Source organism: Zingiber officinale, chromosome 1A, assembly GCF_018446385.1.
Source record: "Zingiber officinale cultivar Zhangliang chromosome 1A, Zo_v1.1, whole genome shotgun sequence".
Classification (NCBI taxonomy): domain Eukaryota; kingdom Viridiplantae; phylum Streptophyta; class Magnoliopsida; order Zingiberales; family Zingiberaceae; genus Zingiber; species Zingiber officinale.
In genome coordinates this window covers 157544736-157558036 of record NC_055987.1, presented here as the reverse complement: position 1 = coordinate 157558036, position 13301 = coordinate 157544736, and the positions used below count along the sequence as shown (strand labels likewise).

General features: G+C 36.9%; 1 protein-coding gene across 7 annotated transcripts; it reads right to left on the bottom strand.

Annotated features, from left to right (window-relative positions):
* Nucleotides 1-559: 559 nt before the first annotated feature.
* LOC122038140 (protein ALTERED SEED GERMINATION 2-like) lies at nt 560-12614 on the bottom strand. Of its 7 annotated transcripts, none has more exons than XR_006127803.1 (6): nt 12263-12614; nt 3246-3500; nt 3003-3146; nt 2209-2925; nt 1605-1825; nt 560-788 (listed from the first exon to the last, which is right to left on the bottom strand). XR_006127803.1 is itself a non-coding variant. In XM_042597751.1 (6 exons), the coding sequence occupies exons 2-6, from the start codon at nt 12125-12127 to the stop codon at nt 1715-1717; spliced, it is 1323 nt and encodes a 440-aa protein (XP_042453685.1). In that variant the 5' UTR covers nt 12128-12136; nt 12263-12614; the 3' UTR covers nt 1432-1714. The 7 variants fall into 7 exon arrangements, 6 of the variants coding, with proteins under 6 accessions (XP_042453685.1, XP_042453684.1, XP_042453686.1 ...); XM_042597751.1 differs by lacking the exon at nt 560-788 and adding an exon at nt 12003-12136 and having other exon boundaries at nt 1432-1825; nt 3246-3471; XM_042597753.1 differs by lacking the exon at nt 560-788 and adding an exon at nt 12047-12136 and having other exon boundaries at nt 1433-1825; nt 12263-12613.
* Between the last annotated feature and the right edge of the window lie 687 nt (nt 12615-13301).

The following is a 13301-nucleotide window of genomic DNA, read 5'->3' as shown; positions in this document are numbered from 1 at the left end:
TATCATTGTTGATATGTACAAATAGGATTGAAACTCAATTGGAAGAGGTGTTGTTAAAATTTTACTGAAAATTAGACAATTTATTTGGATCGCTAATCTATTGTTAATAATGGAACACACTTTTCGTCGCTTAATTAGCAACGGAACGAAGGAATTTGACTAACTACTGAACTTTTAGCAACCGAAATTAATCTTCGATTATTCTTGTAGTGATCGTTCCACCGCCTCAGGGATTACGTGGAGCTTGTCAACTTAGACTTTTTCACACGAGTGTTCTGTTGGTATACCTCCTCCGCCCGCAGGCTACCCCTGATAGATGTTATTTTTATGGAGTTATCTTCCATCATTATCGTCCACACAAATTATTCGGTCGCAGTGAAGAGGACGATGAGGAGGATGACGATGACGATTACGACAATGTCTACTTCGACAAAGGGTCCAGTCCAGCAACACGAATTAGATTGAATGCCTCGGCAATCATACATAATTTCAGGGCATAATTTCAAGACAATTTGATTAATTAATTGCGATCCCAACTCAATTCTGGTTGGTTAAGTCGTAGCTATTGGAACCAGTCGATAGTTAGAATAGCCTCACATTTGCAGCCATAAAAAGCAGGGCTTCCTCATCTTTGAGTGGTTAGCTGACGCTTGTCAACGATGTTCTCACAACCATCATTATCGGTTAGTCAAGCGAATTGTTGCCTTTGCGGATGAGTACTAAGTTGGACTTTGAAGTTGCGCTTGAAGTTTCCCATGTTTCAGTTAAGCTTGGGGTTTTGATTTGGCCTGCAAGTTAAATTTATAAACGAATTTACTTGTGGAAAAAAATAATTTTTTAATTGAAATATAATTGTTTGAGTTTGTTTTTAATCTTGAAGGAAAATGCTTGACCTAAATAAACAAATCGTCGATGTAAGAACATTCATTATATTCATTTGTCCAGTGACGATGACAAAGTTTTTATTTTAAATTCCATTTTATGTTCGATATCCGGTCGGAGCAAGGTTTTTGAGGATTGGTGATGAAATGATTGCGTGTCAGATTTTGGGCCTTTTGATGCTGTCAATCAAATCTACAAGGGAACAAGTACTTTCGTAATGGCAACTAGTTAGCCTAGATGTTAATCTGCCCTGGATTGTAGAGTGAAGCCACCGAAGCATGTGCAACACTGGTTCACATGGAGATAATGTTCAAATCAGGAAAAAAAAAAAAGAGTAAGGGGATGTTTGATTGATGGATTTGGGAATGAGAGAATGAAATAATAATAAAAGATAGTGTTTGAATTATGGATTTAGGAATGACATTTTAAGAATGATTACTAGATTTATGAGAATCAACCAAACCCATATAACTTGATGGGTTTCATTTCCATTCCTATTCTCATTCCACCCTACTATTAAACTCATACCCATAGTTATTCCCATCATTTAACCAAACACCCCCATAAACTAATTCACTAATTCTGTAAACTGCATGCTTATATTTCACTAAGTAATGCTCAGAAAAAAAAAGCTTTCAAATACTTCATGTTAGATATTTTAAGATACGCACATCTTCTAGATCACTTTTGCTCAGCAGCAAATATTAATTGATTATACTTACGCGGCTAGATTTGCGCCAATAGCTTACAACTGTTGATCGGCTTCATGTCCAACTCAGTAGTATTTTGCACTAAAGGTGAATTGTTGAAATGAGCATTGTTGTCCCTATCATCAAAAAGTAACACCATCAGCAAAGACATCTTCCTCGGTGCCATCATCACTATCACTGAAGTCAGTATCATAAGAGTCATCATCATTTTCAAGATCTTCCACATCGTATCCCTGGTAATGAAGTCAGAGTCCAGCTAATTAGCCATATCCAATTGACGGATTAATAACATATAGAATTAGCGAAGTAACAAAAATCTTTTCTCCAGGTAAACTAGCCTGCTACAGAATTGGGTCAAATATTTCCAAGAAACTATAACAAGGAATTAATACTTGATTGTGAAGAAAGGTCCCAAAATAATCAAGAAGGAACTAATAAACATTTAAGTTTATTCTAGCACATGATTTCAATGTGGCAAGAAGAAAGATTATGTAACTTATATGATATATCTAGATTTACTGGTCGGAGAAAAAATTCCTCTTCCCAATACAATAACGAACTGTAAGCATTCAAGCTGCGGTAAGAACAATGATTTTGTAATTTTTATGATATTTACCTCGTCTAGATTTACTGGTTGGAAAGGATGAGTCGTGTTAGGAACCCAGATCTTTACATCTTTCTCGATTCCAGAACTTGCAAGCATGGTGGTATGAGGGTGAGATACAGTACAGTTCACCACATGTCTATCACCTTTCATAGCACGTAAAAGTATCCCATCTTTCTTTCTCCAAATAAATATGCGACCACAGTCTGATCCACTAACAACATAGTCACAATACGGTCCAAAAAAATTCACATCCTTCACAGTCTTTCTGTTACAATGTCCTTTGTACAACTTAATCCCTAGGCTCGCATTGGATGTCGATAGGACTGAATTAGATTTACCTTCTGAATCACTATCAGAAAGCAAGGACACGGGATTTGAACCCAGACCTTGATCCTTTGGAAAGAGATAGATATATTCGTTCATATAAGAGACCAGCAGCTCACTTGAATCAGAAAAACACAACCCTGATATCCCTTCACTATGATCAATCAGATGTGCAGGACAGAAATTTTCACATGGAAGACCATAATTTGTTGATCCATCCCATTTGTACTTGCGAATGTCATATACCCGAGCATAGTCATCTGCACCAGCAACTGCAAGATAGTTTGGGTTTCTTGGGTCTATTGAAATAGCCATGAGATTGACAAATGATGTATAAGTCGGCCTTCTTCTAAACGATCTGCATATGAATAGCTTTGTTGAATTTTTGGATCTAAGGTCAAACTGGGAGCAAGAAAACTGCATCAGAATTGTGTAAATGAAATTCTGTAGAAACACAAGAGGCATATTACACAACTCACATGCTGAACTAGGCCATCTTCACCACCACTATAAAGAACATGAGGATTTTGCAGCTCAAATGCAACCTTATGAACAGCATCATCATGTTCAGCTAGCAATTCTGTAGTTACTTGGCCGCCTTCACGTAATTGTGCAAGCCTTACCTGATGAAAATTTAGAGACTCCAAGAGACATTATTTGCTCTTAAAGAGGAAATAGAGAAGAAATAATGCCAAGAGATTAGATTCTATTGCAGCGTATACCTCACCATCTGCAGCAGATGTAACAATAGTCTGATGATGAGCTGTACATGGCATGAAGCGTGCCTGGAAAACATTGTCTTTATGCCCAGAGTGGAAGGAAGTCCTGACAGTCCCAACCTCCCAATCCCACAATATTACCATTTGATCGTCCGATCCAGATACAAGAATGTTCCCATTTTCATTGAGACTCACAGTATTTACACAGCCATTATGCTTGTTAAGTTTTCTGTCAATTCCCAAACGCAGAACAAAATCCTGGTCAATAATGGTTTAGAAAGTTAAAACCCATCTTTGGAAGAAAGAAAAAAAAATACGAAGTCCAACATAAATAAAAGGAAATTTCTATCAGAGGCAGGCTGGAGCAGTTGGTTCAATTGGTTAACTAGGGAATCAGAAGCTAAACTGATAAAAATGAATAGGAAAATTCTGGTTGAACTGCATCTGGGCTTGGTTCAACTAGAAGAAACAGGAAACAGATGGGTGATAGTGTCATCCACTGTTAGTATAAAAGCATCGCTCATGACCACAAATTTCAGATAACAAACTATGTAGCACCCACGCATAAGTGCAGATTTTTCCAATTGTGTTGTAGATAAGGCAAGCTGACAATTTTAGATAAGCCCCCGTTCAGGAGTCCTTGCCAAACCATATCCAAACAATATGTTAAAGGTATTAGGTTAATAGGGCTATTAGTGTAGTGAGTACAGCTCCACATTGATATTTTAACTTTAGAGTTTCTGTATTATGTGCTATATATACGTGTAGGTGTGCATCCATAACCAATCCACAAGCAGAATATCTAGCATTTGTGTCCAAAATTAGAGACTTCTCCCTTGCAATAGCATGTGCATTTTCTCCAACGCCAAAACCTTCATTTGCTCATTCTCACCTCTGCTTGTGAACTACTATGTGTGCTACCACAAGTTTATGCCGCTCAATAGTTGTGGAATATCTCAATGAGTTACTTTATCCTTTTTTATAAAATCTTCAATTCAGTGATCAATGCAGTGAATAATTCCTTTGGATCAAAAATTTCTTGCAGAAGCAGAAAAGGTAAGGAGGGGAAAGAGTCTGAGATGAATAGACAAAGAAGATTAGGAGTGGGCAAAGTGGAACATTTAATTTTATCATCATATTTCTAAATCTCTATCTTCCCAAGTAAACAACACTGAAAGTTTGAACTGTTTCCTCAATTTCTATCTCCCTCTCATTATTTGATTTCCTCATTTTCTATCTTTCGAAAGAAACAGAACCTTAATTTACCACCATATTCCACTTCCAGAGTAGTAATCAAACCCCATAACATCTTGAAAGAAGTTCATAATGCCACCAGGCTAGCCAATATCTTTACCAACTACATCTAAATACACACACTGTTGACTCAGGTAGGCCGGAGGGAGGGGAGGTGAACTGGCTATTAAGAATAACCTTCCTCAAACTTTTAACTCAGATTAGTAGTGCAAAAGAAAATAGAATAAATGAACCAAAAAAAAGAGGCCAAAAAAGTTAATTGGTTACAACAGGGAAGATTGTTAATCCAAGGTAAGTAAACGCACTAAAGATCTCCTTCTTTGAAGGCGGAGAAACCTCTTACACTCGTTGGAAGCTCAGAAAGTAGCTAGGAAATACAAAAGTTGTTCCTCTATTTCCTAGGTCCAGGGGTCTTTTTATAACCCCTGGTAAAAGTTATCCATGGTTGGAAGGAACCTCCAACAGGCTGGAAGGCATTTCCAACGAGGCGCCAAAGGATAAAGCTTTATCCTTTGACAACGGCTAAACTCAGCTTGATCGAAGGCACCTTCCATAGGGTTGGAAGATGCTTTCGTATTATTCATCGAAGGCGCCTCCCAGCCATGGAAGGCGCCTTCCACAGTGAAGATGCGGAGGCGCGCGAAGGCGCCTTCAAGTCCCTTTGAAGGTGCCTCCAACAGTATTTCTAACCTTCTTTTTGCTCTTCTGCTACTCCGATCACCTGGGTGATCGCGACCATCTGGGATAGGACTCGCCCGAACCCATTTCCCAGTCTTCTCCTCGAACAGGCTTCCACTTCGACTTCTTGTCCCTCAGAACGTCGTGCACGTCCTTCTCGTCCACTGGTATACTCTTCCGCAGCACCTCGTCCCTTGGATGCACCGAGCCCGTTTGCTCCCTTCTCGTGCCATCCTTCTCGCTAGCTGCGTCTTCCGCTCGATTTCTTATGTTCCTAAGCTCCTGTGCACTTAGACACAAGGTTAAACACTAACAGGACCTAACCTCACTTGGTTGATCGCATCAATACTACCACGGGGTACCAACAATCTCCCCCTTTTTGATGTGATCAAACCCAAGTTAAGTTAGGGTAAACCACAAATAAAAAACAGTTATAAAAATATTTTGCAAGTAAAAATTTTTACAAGTACAAAAATTCAAATTTGTTGTACTACTACCCCCTAGACTTAATCTCTTACTACTCCCCCTTTAAATCATATTAAAAATGGGGTACTTTTAAAATTCTAAGAGTAAAAATGATAAAAAAAAAATCTAATTATTTTTAAAAAGATAAGAATTAATTAAAAATATATTTAATTACTTTTAAACAGAAAATTAAGTTATTTTTATAATTTCTAAATGCTTAACAGTTAGTCAATTAAATACTTATTTCAATAATTGGCTTCCAGGCTATGGCGAGACACTAGGTCTTCTTGGATATTGGAACAATAACCACTTTCTAGACAAAGTCTTTTAAAAAAAATCTAATATTTAATTTACTCTGAAAGCCATTATAAAAAAAACATTCACTCCAAATATGATTTTAGAACCGGGTTAATTAAAAGTTTCTTAGGTATGTATTTCTGTGAAATTTTCTTAATCTAGCTCTTATGGTATTTAAGGTATCAATTCAATCCACTATATTTTCTAATATATTGAATATTTGAGCATGCACGATTTTTCAAATTTTCTATTTCATTTTTTCAAGCTTTCATTTTCATTTTTTATTTTATCAAATTCTTCAAATCAACAAGATTTAGCAAAAGTTGAATTCAATTCTTTAATTTCTTTTTCTAATTTACAGTAATTTTTTGTTAATAATTTTATAAATTGAAATAACTTGTCACAAGGAAGAGACCGTACTTGACTTACCTTGTCGATCCCATGATCCGAAGCTCCCCTTGAAGTACTGCTTTCTTCCGATGTCACTCCCCCTTCATCGATACTTTCAATGCTCATTTTAGATGAGCTTGCTTCGTTTCCTTCTTCTTGGTGACTTGCCACTAGCGCAAGTCCGATGATGACTTCAATTTATGATTTGGACGACATTTCGTCCCACATCGCCTTCATATTCTTGTACTTGTTCGCGTGGGTCGGCTTCTTATTCTTGCTCTTGTCCTTATCTCACACCATAGGTTAGATAAGAACAAATATGATAGGAAAACTAATAATCTAAGATTTGGAACATGGAACATAGGAACTCTCACTGGTAAATCAATGGAGGTAGTAGATATGATGATTAGGAGGAAAATTAATATTTTGTGTGTACAAGAGACAAAATGGACAGGTGAGAAGGCAAAGATGATAGAGAACTCGGGTTTTAAGTTATGGTACACTGGAAAGAGTAAAGCAAGAAATGGAGTGGGTATTATTGTAGATAGTTTGTTAAAGGATGAAGTTGTAGGAGTAGTTAGAAAAAGGGATAGAATTATAGCCCTTAAGATAATAGTGGCGAAAGAAACTATGAACATAATTAGCGTATATGCACCACAAGTAGGATTAGATGAAGCTACCAAATCAAGGTTTTGGGAGGACTTAGATGAAATATTACAAAATATTCCACCAAATGAAAAGATTTTAATAGGAGGTGATCTAAATGGGCATGTCAGAGTGAAAAATGAGGAAAATGAGAGAGTATATGGGAGTTATGGGTTTGGAACGAGGAAGGAAAACTATATTAGATTTTGCGATAGCATATGACCTTATATTAGCTAATACGTTTTTTAAGAAAAGAGAAAAACACTTAGTCACATTCAAAAGTGGGAATAATAAATCGCAAATTGACTTTCTTATGGTTAGGAAGAAGGATAGAAAGATTTGTAAAGATTACAAAGTCATCCCTAGAGAAAGCTTAACTACCCAACATAGGGTAGTAGTGTTGGATATACGCCTCAAACATAGTATCAATAGAAATAAAATATATACAATTCCTAGAATTAAGTGGTGGAAGTTAAAGGATGGGAAGCAACATATATTTAAGGAGAAGGTAGAAGTACAAGTATTAGGTGAAATATACGATGACTCTAATACAACATGGGATAAGATGGTATCAAAGTTGAAAATAGTAGCTAAGAGTGTCCTCGGTGAGTCAAAGGGGCATACACCGCTATGTAAAGAATCTTAGTAGTGGAATGAGAAAGTACAAGAGAAAGTGAAGGAAAAACGAATAGCTTATAAGGAATTATATATTTGTAAGAATGAGAAAAATTTAAAAAAATATACAATAGCCAAGAAAGAAGCTAAGAAAATAGTGAGTGAAGCAAAAAATAAAACTTTGGAATGGTTATATCAAAAATTGGATACAAAAGAAGGGGAAAGAGACATTTATAGAATAGCTAAAGTGAGAGAAAGAAAAACAAAAGATCTTAGCCAAATAAAATGTATTAAAGATGAATGTAATAGGGTATTAGTAAGCGATGGAGAAATAAAAGAGCGGTGGAAGAGGTATTTTCATCAACTTTTTAATGAAGGTTTATGACACCAACTTAACTTAGGTAATTTAATTAGGTCAAATGAGCATAGAAATTTTTATTTTTATCGTACAATTCAAACTTCAGAAGTAAAACATACTTTAAATGAGATGCACAATGGAAAAGCCGTTGGACCAGATGATATTCCGATAGAGGTATGGAAGTGCTTAGGGAAACAAGGTATTGAATGACTTACAAAATTATTTAACATGATATTGAAAACGAAAAAATATCCGAGGATAAGTACTCTAGTTTCCTTATATAAGAATAAGGGAGACGTACAAAATTGTGCAAACTATAGGGGTATTAAACTAATGAGTCATACTATGAAACTTTGGAAAAAAGTAATAGAAAAAAGATTAAGGAAGAAGACCATAGTGACAGAAAATCAATTTGGGTTCATGCCTGGAAGGTCGACAATAGAAGCTATACATCTTCTTAGACAATTAATTGAAAAATATCGGGAGCAAAAACAAGATCTACACATGGTATTCATTGACTTAGAAAAAGCGTATGATAGAGTCCCAAGAGAAATTATATGGAGAATTTTAGAAAAGAGAGGTGTTAGCGTAATATATATTGAACTAATTAAGGATATGTATGAGGATGTAACGACCAGAGTAAAGACTTCAGGCGGAGTAACTGAAACATTTTCAATAAAGATAGGGTTACATCAAGGATCAACTCTAAATCCCTATCTTTTTACACTAATTATGGACGAACTCACTGCGCACATTCAAGACACAGTACCGTGGTGCATGTTGTTTGCAGATGATATTATTTTGGTAGATGAGACACGTGAAGGAGTAAATGCTAAACTAGAATCTTAGAGGGAAACACTAGAAGGGAAAGGTTTTAAGCTTAGTAGATTAAAGACATAATATATGGAATTTAAGTTTAGCAATATTAGAAGTAATGAAATAATTGTTAAGATAGGAGAGGACGAGTTGCCCGGAACCGAGAGATTTAAATATTTAGGATCATTTTTACAAAATGATGGAGGGATTGAGAGAGATGTCTTACATAGAATATAAGCAGGATGGATGAAATGGAGGAGAGCGTCGAGTGTTTTATGTGACTGTAAAGTACCTCTTAAACTTAAAGATAAGTTCTATAAAACCGCAGTTAAACCTGCTATGTTATATGGAGTTGAATGTTGGGCTATGACTCGAACACATAAGCAGAAGATGAGAGTTGCAAAGATGAGGATGTTAAGGTGGATGTGTGGACATACGAAGACGGACAAAATAAGAAATAAGAGCATTAGAGAGAATGTCGGAGTTGCATCTATTGAGGAAAAACTCCGAGAGACACGTTTAAGATGATACGGACGACCAATAAATGCTCCAGTAGGCGATGTGAAACTATGATAAACATACGTATCAAACGAGAAAGACCAAAAAAGACTTGGTTAGCAACAATAAAACAAGATAAAATGTATTTAAATATAGATGATGATATAATAGGAGATAGAGCTCAATGACGTAAAAGGATTCATACAGCCGACCTCACCTAGTGGGAAAAGGCTTGGTTGTTGTTGTTATTGTTGTATCTTTCACATGCCCTTCTTCATTACAGTAGTAGCATCTTATCCTTCTTTTTCTACCTTAAACTTAATTAAATCTTTTAGTTTTAAGTAATTTTTTAAATTTACGTACCATCAGTGCTGTTTCACTATCATCGAGAGAAGATTCTGAATCTTGTTCGTCTGCCTTTGTCTTTAAGGCCATGTTATGCTCCTTCTTTGGACCTGCACATCTCGTTTCATGGACTTCAAAAGTTGGAAGTAATTCTTTTAAAGTAGTTGAATCTAGATCCTTAGATATATAATAAGCAACTACTAATGATGCCCATTCAGTATTTCTAGGGAATGCGTTAAGAGCGTACCTTAGCGAATCTCGGTTACTTACCTTTTCTCCGAGATTTGTGAGTCCAGTGATTAACTCCTTGATCCTTGAGTAAAGGTGTGCAACGGTTTCGCCTTCTTCCAGTTTGATGTTGCTAATATGGTTTCTGAGCAAATCCCATCTCGCGAGTTTCGCCTCCGAGGTTCTTTCATGTAGTTCTAGGAATTTCTTCCAGAGCTCTTTTGCAAACTCGTAGGCTCTGATCCGGTTGACTTCTTGTGGCGGTAAGACGCTTAGCAGATGGAACTCTGCTTTGTCGTTTGCCACGAAATCGGCCTGCTCCTTTTTGGTCCAATGGTATTTTTCTTTGCCTTCGGGTGCTACAAAACCAAATTCCATTATTAAAAGCAAATCGAAATCAGTTTTGAAAAATACTTCCATCTTCTTCTTCTAGTTGGCGAAATCCCCTTTGAACTTCGGTGGGTAGATGCTTGATCCGGCCATCTTGTATGCTTCGTTCGACATTTAGTCCTCTTGAAGCGAATCTCGCTATAATACCAATTGTTTGCCCAGGTAAGCTGGAGGAAGGGGAGGTGAACTAGCTGTTAAGAAAAACCTTCCTCGAACTTTTAACTCAGATTAGTAATGCAAAAGAAAACAAAATAAATGAACAACTAAAAAAATGAGGCTAAAAGAGTTACTTGATTACAACAGGGGAGGTTGTTAATTCAAGGCAAGTAAACGCACTAAAGATCTCCTACTTTGAAGGCGGAGAAGCCTCTTACACTCGTTGGAAGCTCAGAAAGTAGCTAGCAAATAAATACAAAAGTTGTTCCTCTATTTCCTAGGTCCAGGGGTCTTTTTAAAGCCCCTGAGAAAAGTTATCCGTAGCTGGAAGGCGCCTCCAACGAGGTGCCAAAGCTTTATCCTTTGGTAACGGCTAAACTCAGCCTGGTCGAAGGCGCCTTCCATAGGTCTGGAAGGCACCTTCGTACTGTTCATCAAAGGCGCTAACCAGCCATGGAAGGCGCCTTCCACAGTGAAGATGCGAAGGCACGCGAGGTGCCTCAGAGGCGCCTTCAACTCCTTTTGAAGGCACCTCTAGCAGTATTTCCAACCTGCTTTTTGCTCTTCTGCTTCTCTAATCGCCTGGGTGATCGTGGTCATCCGGAATAGGGCTCACTCGAACCCATTTCCTGGTCTTCTCCTTGAGCAGGCTTCAACTCTGGCTTCTTATCCCTCGGAATGTCGCACACGTCCTTCTCGTCCACCGGTGTACTCTTCCGCAGCACCTCGTCCCTCGGATGCACCGAGCCCGTTGGCTCCCTTTCCATGTCATCCTTCTGGCTAGCTGCATCTTCCACTCGACTTCTTATGTTCCTAAGTTCCTGCACACTTAGACACAAAGGTTAAACACTAACAGGATCTAACCTGACTTGGTTGATCACATCAATACTATCATGTGGTACCAACACATACGATCGCCAAAGTTAGTGTCATGTTCATTGAAAATTCAGGTACCTCTATAAAATTCATTAATGTGAGCAGAATATTCAGGTCTTGGTTGCTCCAATAAAAATGAAACTTGCCATTTTCTGATTTAATATTTCATGCCAAAAACAGTGAACTTCCCTCATTAGACACATGAATGCAGAAGAAAAGGTCTTTATAAACATCAACTAAGCTGAATATGATAAAAAAAACAAGCAATAATGAATGAGAGAAGTGCATCCATTAACTAACAACACTTCTCTTTAGTATCACTATATTACTCTCTAGTAGCTCTGAATATGTAAGCATTTGCAGTTGTAGAAAAGTAGATAACATCAGAGTGTCAAAGACTAAGAACCAAGGTTTGCAAGAACGGTTGCAGCGGCAGTCACATATTCTGTTTTTTAGTTCCAATATCATTTCAAGGAATGGCCACCACACGGATTTGTAAAAAAAATGTATAAATTACATTAGTAATAAAAAATAAAATGCATGAAGCCATAAAAAATCAATAACATAATTATCATACAATAATAACATAATGAAAATTATAACGCCTTCCCATAATTATCTGTTCCATTCCGTGGAACAATGCTAAGAACTGCATACCCTCATTTGCTCCAAGCATTAACAAAGATAACTACCAAACACAACTGAAATTTAACCATATTGGATAGATATTTTCTAGTGTCCCACGTAACTTATCATAGAAAGGAATATTTCTGTCCAATAGAAGGTAAAGAACCTTATCAGTCTCCACTCTTATCACGAGCAACAACAAACTATTGTTAACATGCATTTGCATTTCCACTTCCGAGTTTGGCATAAATCATCCCTGTTATATTGTAAGAGATTAGTCGAAAGTGCAAACTTCATCAGTACCAGATCTTTAATGCTTACACGAAATGATAAATAAAAATAAAACAAAGATCTGAGGGTGAAAAAAAAAGGACGCATGCACCTCCGAAGCCCTAACGCGATGCGAGAAATTTCTGGGTGACAGGACTCCAACCTCGCGCTGATACAGATTGAGGATCCCGCTGCCGGAGCTCCTCTGGCGCTTCCCCAAGATCACCATTCCGGATTCTCAAAGAGGTTAACTGGTCGAGGAAAACACCGCGCTATATGACTTCGTGTAGGACCTTGCCGTCTCACCCGGAAGAGGGCGATGGCGAAGGAACGCAACGTGGAGACTGTGTCGAGAGGATGACAGAGGGAGAGGGTGTCGACAACGGAAAGGGTGGCGTTAGGGTGAAATTTATGGTCTGTTTGGGAGGAGGTGAGGGAAGGGGAAGGAAGGGGAATGGAAATTTTGAAGCTCATTTGGGAAATTCTCGTTATTAGCGTTATCTTTCAAATTTTTTTATTTAAGATTTCTAAAATTATTATTTTCATTATTTCTCATTTAATTACTTGATTATCGATAATTCATTATTTTTTTTTATAAATAGTATAAAAAAAATTAATTTTTTAGTAAAAAAATTAACTAATTTAAATGATAATATAAAAAATTAATTTTATTATTAAAAATATCTAATTTATATTTATAAAATAAATATTAATATTATGAAAATTTTCTAATTTAAGAAATAAGAGTATTTTTATAATTTTATCTATTTAACCTTCATTCCCCTTCCTTTCCTCCCAAACAAAGTAACACATGTTACGTTAATGAACCTTCCATCCCTCCCAAACAAGGAGAAGTTAAATACTTTACTTCCCCTCCCTTCTCCTTCCGTTAATGAACCTTCTCTCACTCCATCCAAACAGAGGTCAGTCACCTCGACCGGATGGAGATCGGATCTGACCTGGTGACCGAGTTGGCAATGGGTGGGATTTAAATCCAAGTTTAAATTTGGTTAAACAGATTATAAAGTAGATCTAAACCTGTTAACTGAATTTAGAAGTGGGTTCATGATCGGTTATGAATTTTAATAGAGGTGTAATTGAGTCGAGTTTGATTTATTTATAATTGAGATGAGTTCGAATTTTATTTAATA

Bases quoted from the DNA above. Each gene is read 5' to 3' on its own strand.
- LOC122038140 (XM_042597750.1), bottom strand. From the start codon at position 12,379: ATGGTGATCTTGGGGAAGCGCCAGAGGAGCTCCGGCAGCGGGATCCTC. The intron at 3,501-12,262 runs GTGCATGCGTCC...ATTATTGACCAG, and splicing joins ATCGCGTTAGGGCTTCGGAG to GATTTTGTTCTGCGTTTGGG. The intron at 2,926-3,002 runs GTGAGTTGTGTA...TCTTGCTCCCAG, and splicing joins AAGATGGCCTAGTTCAGCAT to TTTGACCTTAGATCCAAAAA.